The 23,465-nt window shown below is 41.6% G+C and overlaps 1 protein-coding gene across 1 annotated transcript in view; it reads right to left on the bottom strand.

Annotated features, from left to right (window-relative positions):
• The window catches only part of pcloa (piccolo presynaptic cytomatrix protein a), a 385,443-nt gene that overhangs the window by 14,375 nt on the left and 347,603 nt on the right, over nt 1-23,465 (bottom strand). Inside the window, exons 22-23 of the mRNA XM_063073096.1 lie at nt 14,337-14,437; nt 1,357-1,491 (exon numbers count right to left, since the gene is read on the bottom strand). Coding sequence (XP_062929166.1) covers nt 1,357-1,491; nt 14,337-14,437 — 236 coding nt within the window. The remainder of the gene's footprint in view (nt 1-1,356; nt 1,492-14,336; nt 14,438-23,465) is intronic.

The following is a 23,465-nucleotide window of genomic DNA, read 5'->3' as shown; positions in this document are numbered from 1 at the left end:
GTTGACTACCCCTAAGCAATGGAAGCATAGTGGTTAGCAGAATCAGGGGCAGCACGGTTGCGTAGTGGATAGCACAGCGCTTTACAGTGCCAGGCACCTGGGTTCAATTCCTGCCGCTGCCTGTAAGGAGTTTGTAGGTTCTCCCCGAGACTGCGTGGGTTTCCTCCCACAGTCCAAAAACGTGCTGGTTGGTAGATTAATTGGTCATTGTAAATTATTCTGTGATTAGGTTAGGATTAAATTGGGGGATTGCAGGGCAGTGTGGCTCATAGGGCCTGAAGGGCCTACTCCACACTGAATCTCAAATAAAAATAATTAGGGACTCTCTAGCCAAATACTTATAAATCTGGTTCCTTAGAATACCTTTCAAATAATTTACCTACCACCATTGATATCATGCTAATTGGTCTATAATTTTCTGGCTTAGAGCCTTTCTAGAACAACAAGACAACATTACCAACCTATTGTCCAGTCCCCCGGCACCTGTGGGTAAGTATGTTTTAAGTACCTCTGCCAGGGCCACAACATTTTCTGAGGCAAACTCTGATAAGGTCCCAGGGACACCCTGTCAGGCTTTGGGGATTTATCCATGCTAATTTACCTCAAGGCAGAAAGCACCTCTTCTCCTCTAACCTGTATATGGTGCATGACCTTACTGATGTTTTGTCTCAGTTCCGCAGATTCTCTGGCCATCTCCCAATTAAATACAGATGCAAAAAATCAATTTGAGATCTTCTCCCATCTATTTCAGATCTATACATAGAAGAAACCCCCAACCCCCGAACTTCAAGAGAACCAATTTTGTCCTTTGCTATCTCTTTGCTCCTAATATATCTGTAGAAGCCCTTGGGATTCTCCTTCTCCTTGTCTGGTGGAGAAACCTTGTGTCTGCTTTTAGCCCTTCTGATTTCCCTCTTAAATCTTCTCTTTCATTTCTTATACCACGTCAGTTCCTTGCTGCCTGTACCTGCTGTTCATCTCCTTTTACTTAAGCAACACCTCAATATCGCTTGATAACCAAGGTTCCCTAAACCTGTTGGCCTTGCCTTTTAGTCTAACACAGAAATTCTGTACTCTCAAAATTTCACTTGAAACATCGAATCCCCTATCATTACCATTTTGCAGATGGAGCAATCTGAGAGAGCCAAGTTCACCAACATCTCCCACATGTTGTAAGAGGAGCACATCACTACCCTGGGATCCATTCTCACTGCTGTAACTAGGCACTAATAAAGAAAAAAAAACAGAAAGTTGACAGAAATCTGAACCTAACTTCTGCCTCTTGTCACCAAAGCCCCAGTCCTGCACTGTGACTCTGTCGCTCTCTCACAAGGGTCGCTCTGCTTAAGCATTTACCTGGTAAATGATCAGGTGACTTAAACTTATAGGTAATGTTTCTGCATTGAAGAATCTCCACTAACAGCTGCTCCCCGTCTGTTTTCATCTCCTTCTTCAGAGCAATTTTAATCTCTCCCATTACTTGAGTTTTACCTGTGATCAAGAAGAACACATATTTCAATAAAAGTTATTTTATTAAAATTTTGTCAGCATTCATTTTAATTCACAAATAAGATGAGGATTTTCTGTGAGATCTTCATTCTGTTTCCAAGATATTGGGTAAGTTTAAAAACACAATATATTGGAATCACTTAGCAAGTTAAGGCGACATCTGTGGAAAGAGGACTCCTGGTCTTCCATCTAAAATATTATCTCTCTTTACCTTTGCACAGAGATTGCCTGACTTATTGTGTTCTAGTATTTTCAGTTTCTATTTCCGATTTCCAGCATGTGTGTGTGTTTTCATTTACTGTTGGATGGGGCACTGCATTACTGGAGTACCATTTTCATGCATGTGCAAAAAGAGATAAAATTACACAGTTGTATTTCGGTATTTTTATTAGCCATGTTAGGGTGAGATACTAAAAGATCGAGGGGCACCATTTTATCCATTAACTTCAGCAAGCTGGCAAGCCCATCTCACCCACTTAGTTGAGAGCGCTCTGAAAGAGGGGTAAGAGAAGGGCAAAAATCATTTGTAACTCAGAGAGAAAGAAAACTTGGGCTATGTCAATACAATTTACTTCTTCTTTAAATATTTGTCCCATAGATATTCATGTGACAGGCAAGGTCCCAGAGGCTTGGAAAATAGCCAAAATTTTTCCTTTGTTAAGGAAAGCCAATTGAGACAAACAAGTGAACTACAGGCTGGTAGCAACATCAGTAACAGAAAAATTCTTGGAGATGATCCACAGGGACATGAACTATTCGTACCTGGAAAAGTATAGACCTTTTAATGGACAGCTAGCAAAGTTCTGTGCAGGGGAGGTCTCGTTTGATTTGCATAAAATGATTTGTATGAATATGTAGATCAGTTGATTAGCATATCAGCAGACAACATGAAAATTTGCGGAGCTGTGGAGGACGGCTGTCAAAGGATATAACTAGTTGCAAATGGCAGATAGAGATTAATCCAGACTACTGTGAGGTGTTGCAATTTGGGAGGTCACATTTAAGAGGAAAATATACAGTAAATGGCAGGGTCCTGAGAAGCAAGTCTTGAATGCAAGTCCATAGTTCTCTGACATGTTTTTCAATGCACCATAGAAAGCACCTTATCTGGATGCATCATTGCTTGGTATGGCCAGTGTTCTGACCATGACTGCAAGAAGCTACAGAGAGTTGTGGACACAGTTGGGCATATCCCAAAAACCAGACTCCCCCCATGGACTCTACCTACAGCTTTTGCTGCCTCAATAAAACAGCCAACGAAATCAAAGACCTCACCCAGCACGACATTTTATCTCCCCTTTCCAATCAGGCAGAAGATTCAAAAGCCTGAAAGCACGTACCACCAGGCTTAAGACCAGCTTCTACCTGCTGTTATAAGACTATTGAATGGTTCCACAGTATATCAAGATACACTCTTTACGTTACAATCTACTTCATTATGATATTGCAGCATATTGTCTATCTGCATTGAACTTTCTCTGGGGATGCTGCACTTTATTCTGCATTCTGTTATTGCTTTACCTTGTACTATCTTACTGTGTAAAGTTTTCAAGACTGTACCTCAGTACATTTCACAATAAACCGACTCTAATTCGAAAATGGCTACACAAGTAATAGGGTGGTAAAGAAATCATCTTGCCTTCATCACACAGGGTATGGAATATAAAAGACAGGAAATGATTTTGCAGCTGTGTAAAACTTCTGTTTAACTACATTGGAAATACTGTCTGCAGTTCCTGTCGCTCCATTGTAGAAAGATATGAAGGCTTTGTGAAGGGTGCAGAAGAGGTTTACCAGGATGTTCCCTGGATTGGAGAGTATTGCCTATAAGGAGAGGTTGGACAAACTTGGACTGTTTTCTCTGGACCATCAGAGGGTGTAGGAGACCTAACAGAAGTACATGACGTTATGAACAATTATGAGATTCAGAGGCGTTGTATAGTCAAGCCATTTTTTCTCAGCATGGAAATGTCGACTACTAAAGGGTACAGCTTTAAGTGAGATGGGGAAAGTTCAAAGGACAATTTCTTTTCATACAGAGAGTGGTAGTTGCCAGGAATCCTCTGTGAGGAGAAGTGTGGAGGTAGATACAATGTTAAAGAGGCACTTAAAAAGTTACATGAACAGGTAGGGAGTTCCGAGATACAAACCATGTACAGGTAGACGGCGTTAGTCTAAACTGGCATCGTGCTCAGCATAGATATTGTGGGCTGAAGGGCCTGTAACTGTGTCCAGTCCTAAGTTTTATGTTTTAAAATTATTTCTGTAATTTTGCTACTAATCTCATCCTTTTACTTAATCCTTGCAATCTGAACCAATTGACAAAATTCCCACAAGTAGCAAAGGGTGTTTCACTATTTCAAATACTCTGAGGCCTGCTTCCTAACACCCTTTTCATTACAGTGGCAGGGAGTTCAGAGTCTCACGGTCTGGGGATGAAGGTGTTTCCCATCCAAACAGAAACACGAGAAAATCTGTATTTGCTGGAGATCCAGAGCAACACAGGACAAAATGCTGGAGGAACTCGGCAGGTCAGGCAGCATCTATCGAAATGAGTAAAAGATCCTGATGAAGGGTCTTGTCCCAAAACGCTGCCTATTTCTCCTTTTCCATTGATGCTCCCTGACTTGCTGAGTTCCTTCAGCATTTTCTGTGTACTCCCACCTTAACAGTACTTTTCCTAATGCTACAGTACCTCCTGCCTGATGGTGGAAGGGGGAATCAAAGAGATCAAACCTGATTAGAATGTCAAACATGATCAAAGTGAGATTTGTTTTGAAAATTATTACCTTGGGTGTTTGTCTATCCAAAAAGTCACACCTAAAAAGGCTGTGGTAAAAGAACGATAAGGTAAAAGATGGTTTTGGCATCTTCAGAAGTGTCTAGAACATTGACGTGAATTGTCTTAGAGTTGTAGAGTAGAGTAATACAATATGAACACAGGTGGTTTGGCCCAACTTGTCCATGCTGACTAGAGCAGATTTCCTGCTAGTCCCAGTTGCCTGCATTTGGTCTATAACCCTCCAAAGATCTGGAGCTCCCTGGCTCAATCTTGTTACCCATTTCAAACAATGGAACACAATTAGACACCCTCGAGTCTTGGTTAATGAACACTCCAGAGCAAATATTTCTACAAGAGACTCTGCAATTTCTTCTCTGGCCTCCCACAAGGGTTGCATTTGATCGGGCTCTGGGAATTTGCCTACCCAAAGCAATTCAAGGCTGTAAGTACCTCCTATGATATTCATATGATCCAAGACTCCACTACTTATTGCCCTCATTTCTGTGGCATCTGAAATATTCTCCTTCGTAAACACAGGAGAGAAATAGACATTAAGCATCTTGGCCATTTCTTGTGGTTGCAAACATAGGTATCCCTGATTGTCTTTAAGAGGACCTAGTCTTTCCATAGTCATGCTTGTACTGTTAATATATCTGAAGAACCTCTTGGGATTATCTTTGCCTTTGCCTGCCATAAGCTGTTTTTGCACTCCTGATTTCCCTGTTAAGTCTGCTCTGAACTTCTTATATTCATTGGAGGATACATTTCGTCCCTCTGCCGAAAAGCACTGTATACATTCTGTCAATATGGCACTGAGCTGCAGTCTCCATTGAGGTCACAAGTCAGACTTATTGGTCTTTAGTTGCCTCTCTGTCTTGGTGGCTACTGGGGAGGTCTGGAGTACAATCCCATCAGAGTGATTGCATCCTTCCTATTTCTGAGATCTACCAATACAGACTCCATGGACGAGCCCTCCATTATGTCCCCTCTGAATGCAGATCAGAATCAGAATCAGAGTCAAGTTTATTATCATCGGCATGTGTTGTGAAATTTGTTTACTTAGAAGCAGCAGTTCAATGCTGTGATATTGTTTCTGATTAGTAGTGCAATACCCCCCCTATAAGACCATAGGATACAGGAACAGAATTAGGCCATTTGGCCCATCGAGTCTGCTGTGCTTTTTTATCACAGCTGATCAATTTTTCCCCTCAGCCCTAATCTCCTGTCTTCTACCTGTATCCCTTCATATCTTGACCAAACAGGAATCTGTCTTTCTCTGCCTAAAATATACATAAAGACTTGGCCTCCACAGCTGCCTGTGGCAATGAATTTCACAAATTCACCACTCTGGCTAAAGAAATTCTTTTTCATCTCCATTCTAAAAGGACACCCCTCTATTCTGAGGCTATGTCCTCTGGTCTTAGATACTCCACCATAGGAAACATCCTCTCCACATCCACTCATCAAGGCCTTTGAATATTTGATGGGTTTCAGTGAGGTCAACCCTCATTCTTCTGAATTCTAGTGAATATAGCCCCAAAACTATCAAACACTCTTCAGATGACGAGCTGTTTAATCCCGGAGTCACTTTGAACCCTCTGCATTTTCAGCATATCCTTTCTAAGGGGCTCAAAACTGCTCACAATTCTCCAAGTGAGGCCTCACCAGTGCTTCATAAAGCCTTAACATTACATCATTGTTTTTATATTCTCGTCCTCTTGAAGAGAATGCTAACGTCACCTTTGCTTTCCTCACCACAGACTCAACCTGCAAATTAACCTTTAGGGAATCCTGCACGAGGACTCCCAAGTCTCTTTGCACCTCAGATTTTTGTATTTTCCCTCCATTTAGAAAATAGTCTAACCTTTTACTTCTTCTACCCAAGTGCATGACCGGACACTTCCCGACACTGTATTCCATCCGCAACTTCTTTGTCCATTCTTCTGATCTGTCCAAGTCCTTCTATAACCTCACTACTTCCTCAAAACTACCTGCCCCTTCACCTATATTTGTATTGTCTGCAAACTTTGCAACAAAGCTATCAATTCCATCATTCAAATCATTGACATATAATGTAAAAAGAAGCGGTACCAACACAGACTCCTGTGGAACGCCACTACTCACTGCAGGAGCCCTACTTAAATCACTGTCAGTGACAGGTGAGGTACCGGAGGATTGAAGGATAGGCAATGTTGCCCCACTGTTTAAGAAAGGCTTTAAAAATAACAAGTAATTATTGGCTGGTGAGCTTGCCATCAGTACTGGGAAAGGTATCGGAAGGTATTCTAAGGGACTGGATATATGAGTATTTGGATAGACAAGGACTGTTTAGGGATAGTTAGCATGTCTTTGGGTGTTGTAGGTCATGTCCAACTAATCTTATAGAGTTTTTCAAGGAATTTATCAGGAAGGTTGATGCAGGCAAGGCAATGGATGTTGTTGACATGGACTTTAGCAAGGCATTTGACAAGGTACCGCATGGGACATTGGTCAGTAAGGTTCAGTCGCTTGGCATTCAGGGGATGAGATATTGCCCTTGTGGGAGAAGCCAGAGAGTGGTAGTAGAGGGTTGCCTCTCTGACTGGAGGCCTGTGACAAGTGGTGTGTCACAGGGATTGGTTTTGGGTCCATTGTTGTTTGTCATCTATATCAATGATCTGGATGATAATGTAGTTAACTGGATTGGCAAATTTGCAGATGCCACCAAGTTTAGGGGTGTAGCGGTGTAGCGGACAGCGAGTAAGACTCTCAGAGTTTGCAGTGGGATCTGGACTAGTTGGAACAACGGGCTGAAAAATGGCAGCTGGAATTTAATGCAGACAAGTGTGAGGTGTTGCACCTTTATGCATTGCACTGTACTGATGCCACAAGCAACAACTTGCAAGACCTATGTTAGTGATAATAAACCTGATACTGATTCTGACTCTAACAGGAACTTCTGCCTCTGATCTCTTGATATGACCCTTTTAAAAACCTCCCACTTGCCAGCTGTTCTGTTGCCTTTAAATAGAGTTACTCAGTCGACCCCAGTACTGCAGACCCTGCCTAATGCCCTCAGAGTTAGCTTTGCTCCTGTTCAGGATTTAAACCTGCGGACTTCATCTACCTTTTTCCATAACTCTTTGAAAACTAATGGAATTGTGGTCACTGGGCCCAAAAGGTTCCCTAAATGGCACTTCAGTTACTTGGCCTGCCTTATTCCCTCAGACAAAGTCCAGTATTGCTTCACCCCGGGTCGGTTCCTCTATATATTGCGTGAGGAAATTGTATTGGATGCATTGCACAAATCCCACTCCATCCAGCCGTGTGCACTCTTGGTGGCCTAGTTGACACTGGGGAAATTGAAGCCTCGCAGTAACATTACCCTACTATTCTCACAACAGTGTGCAGTTTCTCCACACATCTCCTCCTCAAGTTGCCACTGACTATTGGGCGATGGTCTATACTGGAGCTCTACTAAGGTGACCATCCCCTTCTTGTTTCTAAATTCCACACAACTGGTCTTGTTAGCTGATCCCCCAAGGATATCCTCTTGAAGTACTGCACTCCCACCTGTTCCTCTGTCGCACATAGAGAACACTAGAACACTGAGTTGCCGGTTCTGCCTTTTGGTCAGCCATGTTCATGTTATGGCCACAAAATCCCAGTCCTTAGAGGCAATCCACACCCTTAGTTCATTTGCCTTACTTGTTAAGCAACGTGCATTGAACTAAATGCAGCTTAAAGCAATGGTCCTACCTGCCCTTTTATTCTAAACATGGCTATCCAGATTGCTTGGCTTACACACTTTGGTTTCTACACATGCCTCTGTCTTCTCACTGCCTTCATTCACTCGATTCCCATCCTCTGTCAATCTAGTTTATACCCTTCCAGTAAACTATAATGCAAATTTTCTCACTAGGATATAGGTATAAACTGTCTCTCTTGAACGGGTTACCACTACCCTAGAAATTGATCCAAGAACTTGAATCCTTCCCCACTGCATCGGCACTTCAGCTCCTCATTCACCTTTCTGTTCACAAAGTTATTTGCTGGTCCTGTCAGTTAAGATGTTCTCCCATTAAAAATGCAGCCATTTGTTCACGCCAAAACATTGAAGTAAACTATGAATTGTAACAGGTGATTGTATTTAATTACCATAATGAATCTTTGTACTGAAAAATGTACCAAGAAATTCCATATATTTTGAGTTTAGGAAGATTCTTCCCCTAGTTCTCCCCTCTATGTTTGCATGTGCTATATAAATACTTGTTAAAATCTACAGCTATCAACTCTGACTAACTCTGAACTACACGTTTCCTTATTAAGACTGTGGTATACACTACACACAAGTCACAGAAGCAGTTATATCACATATATGTTTTCTGTTTGTTAACAATGTAATGCTAGACTCATAGAGTCATACAGAAGTACAGCGTAGAAACAGGCCCTTCGGCCCGTGTAGTCTGTGCCAAACTATTTAAACTGCCTACTTCCATCGACCTGCACCTGGACCAAAGCCCTCCATACCCCTCCCATCCATGTATCCATCCAAACTTCTCTTAAATGTTCAGATTGAGCTCGCATGTACCCCTTGTGCTGGCAGCTCATTCCACACTTGCACAACTCTGTGAGTAAAGATGTTTCCCCTCATGTTCCCCTTAAACATTTCACCTCCCACCCTTAACCATGACCTGTAGTTGTAGTCCCACCCAACCTCAATGGAAAAGGCCTGTTTGCATTTACCCTATCTATACCCCTCATAATTTTTATACCTCTATCAGATCTCCCCTCACTCTTCTGTGTTCCTAGGAATAAAGTCCTAACCTTTTCATTCTTTCCTTATAACTCAGTTCCTCCAGTCCCAGCAACATCCTTGTAAATTTTCTCTGTACTCTTTCAACCTTACTTACATCTTTCTTGTAGGTAGGTGACCAAAACTGCACATGATATTCCAAATTAGACCTCACTAACTGGGGTTGATAGACTCTTGATTAGTCAGGGCATGAAGGGATACGGGGAGAAGGGAGGAGATTGGGTCTGAGAGGGAAAATGGATCAGCCAGGATGAAATGGCAGAGCAGACATGATGGGCCAAATGGCCTAATTCTGCTCCTATATCTTATGGTTTTTTGACTTGTGCAACTTCAGCATAACACCCCATCCTCTGTACTCGGTACTTTGATTTATGAAGGCCAATGTGCCAAGAGCATCCCTTTCGACCCTATCTTCAAGTGCCACCATGTTCAATGAATTATGACCTGTATTCCCAGATCCCTTTGTTCTACCGCACCCCTCAGGCCCTATTGTACACTATGTAAGACCCACCCTGATTGGCATGAGGTTGCTCTGGCAGACAAGGTGAAGGAGAATCCCAGTGGCTTCTACAGATAATATTAAGAGCAAAAGGATAGCAAGGGACAAAATTGGTTCTCTTGAAAATCAGAGTGGTCATCGATGCATGGAACCAAAATAAATAGGGAAGATGTTAAATGGATTTTTTTACATCTGTATTTACTCAGCAGATGGACACAGAGTCTATAAAACTAAGGCAAAACAGCACTGAGGTCATGCACCGTATACAGATTACAGATGAGGAGGTGTTTGCTCTAGGAATAAAACAGGAAATTATATGCTGGTGAGCCTCATATCAGTAGTGGTAAAAAAAATATTGGCAGGTATTCTAAGGAACTTGATATATAAGTATTTAGACAGACAGGGCCTGATTAGGGATAGTCAACATGGCTTTGTGTATGGTAGGTCATGTCTAATCAAGCTTATATAGAGTTTTCATAAAGGTTACAGGAAAGTAACACCATAAGACATCTCAGAATTAGGCCATTCAGTCCTTCGAGTCTGCTCCACCATTCCATTATGGCTGATTTATTATTTCTCTCAAATCCGTTCTCCTGCCTCCTCCTTTGGTGACCTTAGGGGACATCCCTCTATTGTGAGGCTGTGTGCTCTGGTCCTAGACTCCCCCACTATAGGAAACATCCACTCTATCTACGCCTTTCCATATCCAATAGGTTTCAATGAGATTTCCCCTCATTCTTCAAACTCCAGTGAGTACAGGCCCGGAGACATCAAATGCTCCTCATATGGTAATTCTTTCATTCCAGGAATGATTCTCATGAACTTCCTCTGGATTCTCTCCAATCCCAGCACATAATTTCTTGATGAAGGCAAGGCAGTGGATGTTGTCTACATGGAATTTAGGAAGGTCTTTGACAAGGTCCCAAGAAGGCTGGTCAAAAGGGTTCACGTACTTGGCATTCAGGATGAGGTAGCAAATTGGATTTGACATTCACTTCACAGGTGAAGCCAAAGAGTGGTAGTATCTATCTTGCCTATCTGACATAGAGGCTTGCGACTGTGGTGTGCCACAGGGATTGGTGCTGGGCCCATTGTTGTTTGCCGTCTATATCAATGACCTAGATGATAATGTGGTAAACTAGATCAGTTAATTTGTGGATAACACCAAGATTGGAGGCTTAGTGGACTGCGAGGAAGGCTATCGGAGCAGATGGAATTAAATGTAGACAAGAGTGAGGTGTTACACTTTGGGAGGACAAACCAATTTAAGACTTGTGCAGAGAATGGTTGAAGATTCTGGAATGTAGTAGAGTACAGATCCATAACTCCTTGAAAGTGGCGCCAGGTAGATAGGGTCATAAAGAGAGCTTTTGGCACATTGGCCTTCATAAATCAAAGTATTGAGTACAGGGAATGGAATGTTATCTTGAAGTTGTATTAAGATGTTGGTGAGGTCTAATTTTAAGTACTGTTTATAGTTCTGGTCACCTATCTAGAAGAAAGATAGCAATAAGATTGAAAGAGTACAGAGGCAATTTACAAGAGTGTTGCTGGATCTTGAGGAACTGAATTATAGAGAAAGGTTGAATAGGTTTGGACATCATTCCCTGTAGCACAGGAGAATGTTGGGAGGTTTGATAGAGACATACAAAATTATGAAGGCTAAAGATAGTTTTTTCTCCCCATTGAGGTTGTATGAAACTAAAACTAGAGGTCATGTTAGGGGTGAAATGTGAAATATTTGAAGAGAACATGAGGATGAACCTCTTCACTCAGAAGGTGGTGAGAGTGTGGAACGAGCTGCCAGCAGAGTGGTGGTTGCAGTTTTGATTTCAACATTTAGGAGAAGTTGGATAGCTACATGGATGGAAGAGTTATGGAGGGCTATGGTCCAGGTGCACCAGGCTGATAGAACTAGGCTGAATAATAATTCAGCACAGGTTAAATGGGCCAAAAGGCCAGTTTCTGTGCTATGGTTCTTTACAACCATGGCTCTTATTCTCTATGACTCAGCCTCTCAAGTGTTGGTAACGTTCTTGCAAATCTTCTCGTCGTTCAAATTTCAGAGTAAATTTGGTGTCAGAGTACAGATATGTCACCCTATACTACACGAGATCCATTTTCTTGTGGACACGTGCAGGAAAAAAATAAGAAATACAACAGAATTTTATGAAAAAATATACATAATAGAAAACAACCAATGTGCAAAAGATTACAAACTGCAAATAAAAATATATTGGGAATAGGAGTTTTAAAGAGTCCTTGAAAGTGATCTGTAGATTGTAGTATCAGTTTAGAGTTGTGGTGAATGAAGTTATCCATGCTAGTTCAGGAGCCTGATGGCTGTAAGGTAATAAATAACAGTTCCCGAACCTGGTGGTGTGGTACCTAAGATTTCTGTGCTTCCTGCCTGATGGTAAGAGCAAGAAGAGGGCATGTCCTGACTGGTGGACTCCTTGATGGCAGATACTGTTTTCCTGTGGCAATGTCCCATGTAAATGTTCTGAATAGTAGGGAGGACTTTGCCTGCGATAGCCAGGGTTATATCCACCACTTTCTGTGGACTTCTCCTTTCCTGGGCATTGGCATTTCCCCAGTTAGGATAATCTCCACTGTGTGTCTATTGAAGATTGTCATCTTTTTTGTTAACCTGCCAAATCCACGTAAATTTTAAGATTCGCTACTGTGTTTTCTTCGTGATGTCACTTATGTGCTGGTCCCAGATCATAACAGCAAAGAATTTAAAGCAATTGACTCCTCTGCAATCTATCCAATTTAATAACATCTTTCCTATACAATTCAATAACAATTTCCCTACAGCAGGCTGAACAACAGTAATGCCTCACCTACATCTTGTGCAACTGCAACATAACATCCCATCTTCTACATTCAATATCCTGACAGATGTAAACCAGCATGCCAAAAGCGTTCTTCACTACTCTGCCCGTCTGCATGACACTTTCAGGGAGCCATGTACTCCTAGATCCCTCTCCCTGCCATTCACTGTGAGTAGTCCTGCCATGATTTATCTTCCCAATATGCAGCACATTTCACTTACCCAAATTAAACTCTGTTGGCCATTCCTTGGCCCACTTACCCAGCTGATCAAGATACCCCTGTAATTTTTGATAACCTTCTTTATTGTTCATAATACCTCCTATTTTAGTGTCTTCTCCAAACTTACTAACCTTTAAGGGAGCTAGGGCTTTACTCTCTGGAGAGAAGGAGGATAAGAGGAGACATGATAGAAGTGTACAAGATATTAAGAGGAATAGATAGAGTGGACAGCCAGCACCTCTTCCCCAGGGCACCATTGCTCAATACAAGAGGACATGGCTTTAAGGGATTTATCAGCATTTGGAGAATCATGGCTTCCAGTGAACAGGATTACGAGAGGCTGCACACTGTTGTAGACTCAACCTGTTCCCCCACGGCACAGTCCTGCCCGCTACGGAGGACAACTTCGAGAGAAGATGCCTCAGAAAGACAGCACCTATCATTAAAAACTCTCACCATCTGGGACATGCCCCTTCTTGTTACTGCCATCAGGGAGGAAGTACAGGAGCCTAAAAACACGCATGCAGTATTTTCGGAGTTTTACAAGAAGGTGATGAAGATAATTGATGAAGGTAGAACTGCAGAATCTCCTATTTGCCCCCTTAACCATCACTAATTCTAATTCTGTCTGACTTTTCATTGCAAGCTGAGTCAGTCCTGTGCTACAGAAGGGACTGCTGCTTTCTCTTGAAGTATCAGCACCCCACCCGAGACTTCTTACAGTTTCCAGCATTCCCATTTTTATTTCAGGATGTTATTGTTCCCAGAATGCTCTGAATCAGAGTCACATGAACCCCACTAAAACAGTAAGATCTATCCAAACCACAGCTGTAGAATTTCCCTGGCTTGTATGTCAGAACTAACTGAAGTATGGAAAATCCCACTGGAATCTCAGTCCCATCCCATTCAAGATGTCCGTGCTGGGCACATGATGGTGCGTTTAATCATTGATATGGAAGTGCAACATGCTTTAACAGATTCTATTGTGATAGAAAACCCAGAATCATTTCCACTTACATCTGTTCTAGTGAAGATGTAATTGTCACCTTTACTTCCAATTTCCTATCAATGGTCTGGCCAGTTCATTTGTCTTTGCAATTTACTACCTAATGAACTGGTTGCTGTCAAATATCTTTTAAATGGTCTTTATGTCAAAAGTTCAAAGTAAATTTATTATCAAAGTACATATTTATCACCAGAGATTCGCTTTCTTGTGGCCAATCACAGTAAATACAAGAAACACAATAGAATCAATGGAAGACCACACCCAAGAGGACAGACAATGACCGATGTGCAAAAAAAAACGAACTGTACAAATATAGAAAGAGAGAAGAAAAAAAAGTAATTTTAATAATAATAAATAAGCAATAAATATCGAGAACATGAGATGAGTCCTTGAAAGTGAATGCGGTCTATTGTTTATGGCAGCTAACCACAAATTCTGCCAATCATCCAAGAGAGAACTCCAATGGAAATTACAGTCCAAAATGTTTAATGATACCCACACAACCCATATTATCCCTCAATACTCTTGTCCAGAAAATATTGAATTCTACTGTAATAGGTTGGAATCATATGAAACTATTTTTATTTATCGGAAATATATTGGAAATACACACTTAACATCTCTCGGCCCCTTTGTATTAAGTGTTTGGAAGAGTGCCCAACATCCATGCATTGGACTTGCATCTTACCATTGGTTTCTGCTGGGCCACGGCCTTGTTGTGAAAACTGGTCAGATGCTTTGTGCTTTTCATCTTTCACAATGATTTCAGTGTCCTGGCTCACTTTACTCCTAGTGAAAACAAGGACAAGCTGGTTGCAGTTTATCAAGTTTCAAGTGGAGCAAGGTGAGAACACAGGGTCAGAATATTTGAAGGTTATTTTATTTTTGACATTAATCACCAGGACAAAGTGCTAAATGTCCGTACTTTGGATCATTGTATTCATGCACCTGGCTGGCAAACTGTTATAGAAGTTCTACAGCAACTTGTGGAAAGGGTTATGGAATTACATAGCTGCTGGGTGATTGGTTATTTATGTATTCCTGTTAGCATATCATCATGAGTCATGGAGCAATACAGCAGGGGTACAGGCCATTTGGCCCATTCAGTTCATGCTACCCAGTGAATCTGTCAGTTAACACTTTATAACTCATGGGTTTTCCAACATATATTAGCAATATTGATTGATTGCTTTTTGTGCTTATTATTTTAGATAGAGTATAATGTTTTATATTCTCTGTGCCTCTAACTTTCTCACTGTTTAAAACTCTACAGAATTTCATGTTATCTGAACACTTATTAATCATTCCTTCTGTATTCACATCCAAATTGTTAATAGATTGAATGAACACTGTGGGTCCCGGCACTGATCATCACAGAGTTCCAATCAGAAATAAAAAAATCCATGCAGTGTATTTAATATTTCAGTAATATTTGAGTAATATTGTAAATATATGGTTTAATTAAGCATTCATTTCTTTACACAATTAATTACAGGTTATATGTAGAACTATGTGAATGGCATACGTTATTATGCCACCATGTCATATGTGAGCGCCTCACTAAAGAAAAGGAAAGTAAAACAAAACATATTTTTCTTCTGATAGTATCTGGATTTACAAAAAATAACAGTGCCGATGAAGAAGTTTTAAAACAAACCTGAGACGACTATCTACCTGTTGAAGCAGAGCGAGACGTTCTAGTAAAAAAAAATGCGCGGCACATTTTTTTCTCTTCGGAAGGGGGAGAGAGAGATATTTGAGTTAAAAAAAGCAGAAAACGGGTGAAATTCATGGGTTCATAAACATTGAGTACCGAGTGATAATAATAATAAATTTAAAAATGCAGACATGTCTGGCTATATCAGAAAGATACACGTCTTTGATTGCACAACAGATGTCTGAGTGCAGTTTTTAACATTTATTTAGTGAGATACGGTGCAGAATAGGCCCTCCTGGCCCATCGAGCCATACTGCCCAGAAAACCCCTGTTTTAAACCTAACCTAATCAAGGGACAATTTACAATGACCAATTAGTCTACCAACTAGTACATCTTTGGATTGTGGGAGGAAACCGGAGCACCCAGTGTACACCCAGGTGGTCATGGGGAGAAAATACAAATTCCTTACAGGCAGTGGTAGGAAATGAACCCCGGTGGCCTGTACTGTAAAGAATTGCGCTAGCCCCTACGCTACCGTGCCACTATTCAATTTGCTTAGAGGTTTAACTGCTCCAACCAAAGCAACCAAAATGAGTTTGGTGATATTGTGATTGATAACGCAGTAACATTTAGAACTGAAACCATTGTTGATTGCAGAACACTTTAGGTTTCATAAGTGGAATCAAAAGGAAGGGAAGTCCATTTCTGCTTAAGTGGCTGAATTGAAGAAATTGCGTGAGCATTGTCAGTTCAGTGGTGAGCCAATGATGCAGTGAGAGATCATTTAGTTTGTGGGTTCTTACAAGAAAGCATTCTAAAATGGCTTCTAACTGAAGCATAACTCACATTAACTGAAGCATAACTCACATTTACGGAAGCAGTTGAAATCACTGTATCAATGGAAACAGCATCCAGAGACACAAGCAAGTTGCAGTCAGGAATGAAAGTGAGAATGAGCAAAATTGCAACATCTAAGCAGAAAGCTGCACAAATTGTTTTACTATTTTGGCAGGGGCTCACATACACAAGACCAATATACAGGGTTAAAGGCGAAACTCACAGAAAATGCAACAAAGTAGGACACATACAAAGAGCATGTTGGGCAGACAAAAATAAATGGACTGCAGAGGGAAGAGAAAAGATAAAAAGTCAAGTTGCAGTTTGAAAAAGAGCACTAATCTGCAGAGTTGATGAAAAATCTGATGATGAGGAGAGTGGTACAGGACTGAGTAACCTTGAGTTTTATAATGTGAAAACTATCAAGAGACAAGCAATATGGTTTACGACAGAAATGAATGAAAAATTAATTAAAATGGAATTGGACACCAGCTCAGCTGTTTCAATCAATCCACAAAATGAGTTTGAATGGCATTTCAAAGATACCGAACAAAAGCTTGGAGGTATCCGAATAAGAACTTATACCGTTGAAAAGATAACTCCTGTGGGAATGACATACGTAATAGTGAAATACAACAACCGACAAGCATTGTGGGGCCATGATTGGCTGAGACAACTACAACTCGATTGGAGATCCATCCACTTGCATGCAACGTCCCCTGCAATACAGTCAACTGAAAGTGAATTAAGAAAGATACTAGATGATGCCACAGCAGTGTTCTAGGATGGCATTGGAGAACTCAAACATATCCAGGGTAAAAGAGTGGTAAATGAAAATGCCACACCCAAGTTTTACAAAACCCATCCGTTATACTATCTGTGACAAAGTAGCCAGTGAGCTAGATTGCTTGGAGGCTGACGGAATTCTTTCCAAGGTTAAGTGGAGCCCTTGTGTAATGCCAATGGTCCCAGTAGCCAAGAAGAGTGGGTCTGTCAGGATCTGGGGTGAATTTAAGGTCACCATCAACCCAGTAAAGTCAATACCCTCTCCCAGGATAGAGGGTATCTTTGCAAACCTTCCTGGAGGGATACACTTCAGCAAAGTGGACTTAGCTGAGGCCTTTCTACAGATGGAGCAGCAAGAAGAATCCAAAGTGTTTCTCAACATAAGCACTCACAAAGGGCTTTATCACCATAATAGACTAATTTTTGGAGAAGTATTGGCATGTGCTTTCTGGCAGAAAGCTACAGACCAGGTGCTACAAGGCTGCCCAGGCACTCCGTGTTACCTGAATGACATAGAAACTAATTTCATAGAAACATAGAAACAGAGAAAACCGACAGCACAACACAGGCCCTTTGGCCCACAAAGATGTTCTGAACATGTCCTTATTAGAACTACTTAGGCTTACCCATAGCCCTCTATTTTTCTAAGCTCCATGTACCCACCCAGGAGTCTCTTAAAAGACCCTGTCGTTTCTGCCTCCACCACCGCCACCCCATTCCACACACTCACCACTCTCTGCGTAAAAAACTTACCCCTGACATCTCCTCTGTACCTACTTCCAAGCACCTGAAAACTATGCCCTCTCATGCTAGCCATTTCCAGTGAGGATGACAAGGAACATCTCCAAAATCTCAAAACAATGTTAAAAAAATGAGAAGATTATGGGCTTAGAGCAAGACACAACAAGTTCTTTAAACCAAGCATCACTTATTGTGGTCACACTACTGACACACAAGGATTACACAAGTGTGTTGAGAAAATTCAAGCAGTGGTGAATGCTCTAAGGCCAAAGGATGTGTCACTGTTGCAGTCCTTTTTCGGATTTATCAATTACTATAACAGGTCCCTGCCAAATCCGACGACTGTGCTCCACCCCTTGAACTCATTACTACAGATCAGGAAGAAATGGCAATGGATAAAGCTGTGCGAAGTGGCTTTCCAAAAGGTAGAGGAAATGGTGACGCTAGATACCCTCTAGCATCACCTAGACACACATTATGATCTACATCATCCAGTGAAGCTTGCCTGAGGTGCCTCACCTTACAGTAGAGGTGCAGTCATGTTACATGTTATGAGTGATGGAAGTGAACGCCTTAAAGTCTTTGCATCACAATCCCTTACTGCCACAGAGAAAAATTATGCACAGGTAGACAGAGAGGCCTTGAGTTTGGTTTGGGCTGTAACCTGTTTCAACCAGTACTTGTATGGGAGAGAGTTTACCCTCATTACTGATCATCAACCACTAGTGTCCATTTTCAATCCTCAGTAGGCTGTTCCCCTAACAGCAGCAGCACAAATGCAGAGATAGGCTCTGTTTCTTGGAGGACACAATTACAAGATTGAGTTCAAGAGGACAATCATGAAAATGCTGATGGATTGTCCAGTTTTCCCTTGGACTAGGAAATACCTGAAGAAGGACATTCCCTTTGATGTGTTTTCCCTAATGCAAATTGCAAGTCTCTCTTCTACTTCAGAGATGATCCAAAGGGAAACCGTAAAAGACCCCACACTGTCTCAGGTCTACGTGGCAACCCAAAATGGCTGGAATGTGCAGCAGAAATTCAAGTTCCCCAATTTTTACCAGCGCCGGGCTGAACTTGCTCTTGACAGAGGTTGCCTTATGTGAAAATTGAGAGTTGTCATACCCTCAAGCTGAGAGCTGAAATGCTGGAGGAGCTACATGCTGGTCATCTATATGTGGTCAACATGAAACTGTTGGCTCCAAGCTTGGGATAGATCAGCAGATCGAGCAACTTGCCATCCACTGTTCAGGATGCCAACACACCCAGGTGCCAAGGGATGCACCTCTGCATCCCTGGGAATGGCCTGCATTGCCCGGGCAGAGGATTCATGTGGATTTTGCTGGACCATTCATGAGCACAAATTTCTCGGTGGTGGTGGATGCAGCTACAAAGTGGCCAGAAGTGTTCACAATAGCCTCCACTGCAGCCTAGTGCACAATGTGTTGAGAAGCCTGTTCACTAGTCTGGTGTTCCTGAACACTTAGTGACAATTGATCAATTTGTTGTGGAACAGTTTCAGTCATTCCTGAAAATGAATGAAACAAGACATATTACTTCTGCACCGCACCACTGCTACAAATGGCATGGTGGGAAAGTTTGTCCAGAGTCTACAGAACTCCATCTACCACTTCCCAGCTCAGCTCTGCATCCCGTCAGTGTCCCATTACAAACTACAACAAACCCACACGCTATCCACAGCTCCACCAACCTCTGTGTCATCTGCTAACTTACTAACCCACCCTTCCTCATCCAAGCCATTTACAAAAATTCACAATGAGCTGGGGTCCCAGAACAGATCCCTGCAGAACACCACTGGTCACCGATCTCCACGCAGAATACATTCCATTTTCTACCACCCTCTTCCTTCTATGGGTAATTCTGAATCCACATAGCCAAGTTTCCCCCGATCCTGACTTTCTGAATCGGCCAACCCTGGAGAGCTTTATCAAATGCATTACTAAAGTCCATATACACACCATCATGCACTGCTCTACCTTCATCATTCTGCTTTGTCACATCCTGAGGCTTGTGAGATGTGATCTGCTCCTCATCCCCAATCAGACTATGCTTCTTCAAATGCTCATAAGTCCTATCTCTAAGAATCTTTGCCAATAATTTGAAGTACGACTCACAGTTCTATAATTCCCAAGGTTATCCCTACTTCTTTTATTTCCTTTTTGTCTAACTGCCCTTCACAAAGCCATTAAAATCATGGCTGGTCTGATTGGAAATTTAGCTCCACATTCTGCCTCCCCCAATGACCTTTTACTCTTTGCTAATGGATCATTTATCCACATCTTGCTTGGATTATTTTTAGATCCTGCTTCAACTGTCCTTTGAGGAAGGGAGTTGCAAAGATGTGGAGGTACTGGAGATTGAACCTAGGATCTCATACATGTGAAGCATGCACTTTGCCACTGAGCTATATACTGACACTAAGATTGAGAGGGAGATGCTAAAATTGGGTGTATTGATATTACAGTTGAATAAAGTAACTAAAGAGGTATGAGAGAGGAACTGGCCAAGTTGACAGGAAAGAACTATGGCAGAACTGCAATGGAAGGAGTTTCTGGAAGAAATTCAGAAGATGCAGGATTATTTCATCCCAAAGAAGAATCAGCATTCTAAAGGGAGGATAAGGTGACTGACAATGGATGTCAAAGATAACATTAAAAACAAAAAAGAGGGCACACAATATTTCAAAAATCAGTGAGAGGCTAGAGGATTGCGAAGCCTTTAAAAACCAACAGAAGGCAACTAAAAAAGTGATGAGGAAAAACCATGAAATATGAAGGTAAACTAGCCACTAATATAAAAGAGGACACCAACAGATTTTTTTTCCAGATATAGAAAGAGTAAATGAAAAAATGGTGGACATCAGATGGCTGGAAAATATCGTTAGAGATGTAGAAATGTTGGATGAACAGATAATTATTTTGCACCATTATTCACTGTGGAAGACAAACAAAATGCAGGAAATTTGAGAGTTTCAGGGGGTAGTAGTGAATGTAGTTTCTATTACTAGGGTGCTTGGGAAACAGAAAGGTAAGAAAGTGGTTAAGTCATCTGAATTCAATGGATTATACTCTGGGTTCCTGAAAGAGGTAGCTGAAGAGATTGTGGTGATTTTTGAAGACATTCAGGAACAGTGTTTGCACAATATCTTCTCCCATTACATATGGATGCTTTGAATGATGGATGTGATGGCTTTGTGGGCAAGTTTGCCACTGATACAAAGATGAGTGGAGGGGCAGGTGGTATTGAGGAAGCAGGGAGTCTGTAGAAGGACAAAGGCTCAGATTAGGACAATGGGCAAAAACTGGCAGATGGAATACAGTGTTGGGAAGTGTATGGTGATACACTTTGATAGAGGTAATAAAGGCATAGAATAGTTTCGAAACAGGGGGGTAAATTCTGAAATCAGAGGTGCAAGGGGACTCGGGAGTCCTCATTCAGAAAAGGTTAACTTGGAGGTTGAGTCAGTGGTAAGGAAGGTAAATGCAATGTTTGCATTCATGTTGAGAGGACTAGAATATAAAAGAAAGGATGTAACGCTGAGGCTTTTCAAGCCATTGGTCAGGCGGTACTTGTAGTATTGTGAGCAGACTTGCACCCCTCACCTAAGATAGAATGGGCTAGCGCTGGAGAGGGTCCATAGGAGGTTCACGAGAATGATCCCAGGAATGAAAGGATTAACGTATGAGGGTATAACATATTATCCGGTAATGTAAAATATATTTGATTGCTCTGGGACTGTACTTGTTGGAGTTTAAAGAATGAGAGGGGAATCTCTTTGAAACCGATCGAATATTGAAAGGCCTAGTTAGAAGATGTTTCCTATAGAGCTGGAATCCGGGACCAGAGGGTACAGCCTCAGAATACAAGGATGTCCCTTTAGAACAAAGATGAGGGGAAATTTCTCTAGCCAGAGGCTAGTGAATCTATGGCAATGAATTCCGCACAAGGATGTGGAATCCAAGTCATTGGGTATATTTAAAGTGGAGGTTGGTATTTTCTTGGTTAGTAAGAGCATCCTAGGTTACAGGAAGAAAGCAGAAGCTTGGGATTGAGAAGGATAATGAATCAGACATGATGGAGTGGCAGAGCAGACTCGATGGGCTGCTGCTATGTCATATGGTTCCAGAGGACTTGAACATCGCAAATGTCACTCCACTCTTTGAGGAGAAGGGAGGGAGGTAAAAGATAGGAAATTATAGGCTGTTTAACTGGACTTCAGTGGCTGGTAGGATTATAGAATCCATTATCAAGAATGTGGTTTTTTGGGTACGTGGCAGCAGATGATAAAATAGACCAAAGTCAGGATGGTTTCCATAAGGGGAAATCATGCCTGACAAATTCGTTGGAATTCTTTGAGGATGTAACAAGCAGGATAAACAAAGAAGAGTCAGCAGATGTTTATTTGAATTCTCAGAAGGCTTTTGACAAGTTGCTGCACTTAGACCATAAGACATAGCAGCAGAATTAGTCCATTGGCCCATCGAGTTTGCTGCACTATTTCGCCATTTTTCCTCTCAGCTCCAATCTCCTGCCTTCTCCCCATATCCCTTCATGCCCTGAACAATGAAGAATCTAAATATTCATAGAGACTTGTCCTTCACAGCCGCTTGTGGCAAAGAGATTCACCACTCTTTGGCTAAAGAAATTTCTCCTTATCTCAGTTCTAAAAGGACACCCCTCTATTCTGAGACTGTGTCCTCTGGTCTTACACTCTCCCACCATAGTAAACATCCTCTCCACATACACTCTATCTAGGCCTTTTACCATTCAATAGGTTTCAATGAGGTCACCCCTCATTCTTTTGAATTCCAGTGAATACAGGCACAGAGTCATCAAACACTCTTCATATGACCAGCCATTCAATCCTGGAATCATTTTTGTGAATATCCTTTGAACCCTCTCCAGTTTTAGCACTTCTTTTCTAAGATAAGGGGCCCAAGACTGCTCACAATACTCCAAGTGAAGCCTCACCAGTGCTCTATAAAGTCTCAACATTACATCCTTGCTTTTATATTTTAGTACTTGTGAAATGAATGCTAACATTACTTTTGCCTTCCTGTCCACAGACTCAACCTACAAATTAACCTTCAGGGAATCCTGCACAAGCAACCCCAAGTCCTTTGCGCCTCAGTTTGTTTTTGTATTTTCTCTCCATTTAGACAATAGTCAACTGTTTCATCTCTTACACAAAGTGCATGACCATACAGTTCTCAACACTGTATTCCATCTGCCTCTTTTTTGCCCATTCTCCTAATCTGTTTAAGTCCTTCCGTACACTCTCTACTTCCCTTAAAATTACCTGCCCCTCCAGATATCTTTGTATCATCTGCAAACGTTGCAACAATGTCATTAATTCCATCACACAAATTATGAACATATAATGTAAAAAGAATCTTTTACTCTGAGGTTGCAAGGTCTGGCCCTCTGAGGTTGTGTCCTCTGGTCCTCTGGTCCTCTGGTCTTCTGACCTCTAAAAAAATATTCCTCCTCATCTCTGTACTAAAAGGATGTCTTTTTACTCTGAGACTGTGTAAACTTGAGGCTGCCTAACAAGAGAGAAGCCCATGGTATTACAGGAAAGATACCGGTATGGATAGAAATTAGAAGGATGAGTTGTGATCTCTTCGAAAGCTACCAAATATTGTAAGCCCTGAATAGAGTGGTAATGTAGATGTTTCCAGCAGTAGGAGAGTCCAAGACCAGAAGACACAACCTCAGAGTAAAAAGACATACTTTTAGAACAGAGATGAAAAGGAACATTTTTTCAGATGACA

Source organism: Mobula hypostoma, chromosome 20 (genome assembly GCF_963921235.1).
Source record: "Mobula hypostoma chromosome 20, sMobHyp1.1, whole genome shotgun sequence".
In the NCBI taxonomy this organism is placed as follows: Eukaryota; Metazoa; Chordata; class Chondrichthyes; order Myliobatiformes; family Myliobatidae; genus Mobula; species Mobula hypostoma.
This window is presented reverse-complemented; position numbering and strand designations above follow the sequence as displayed.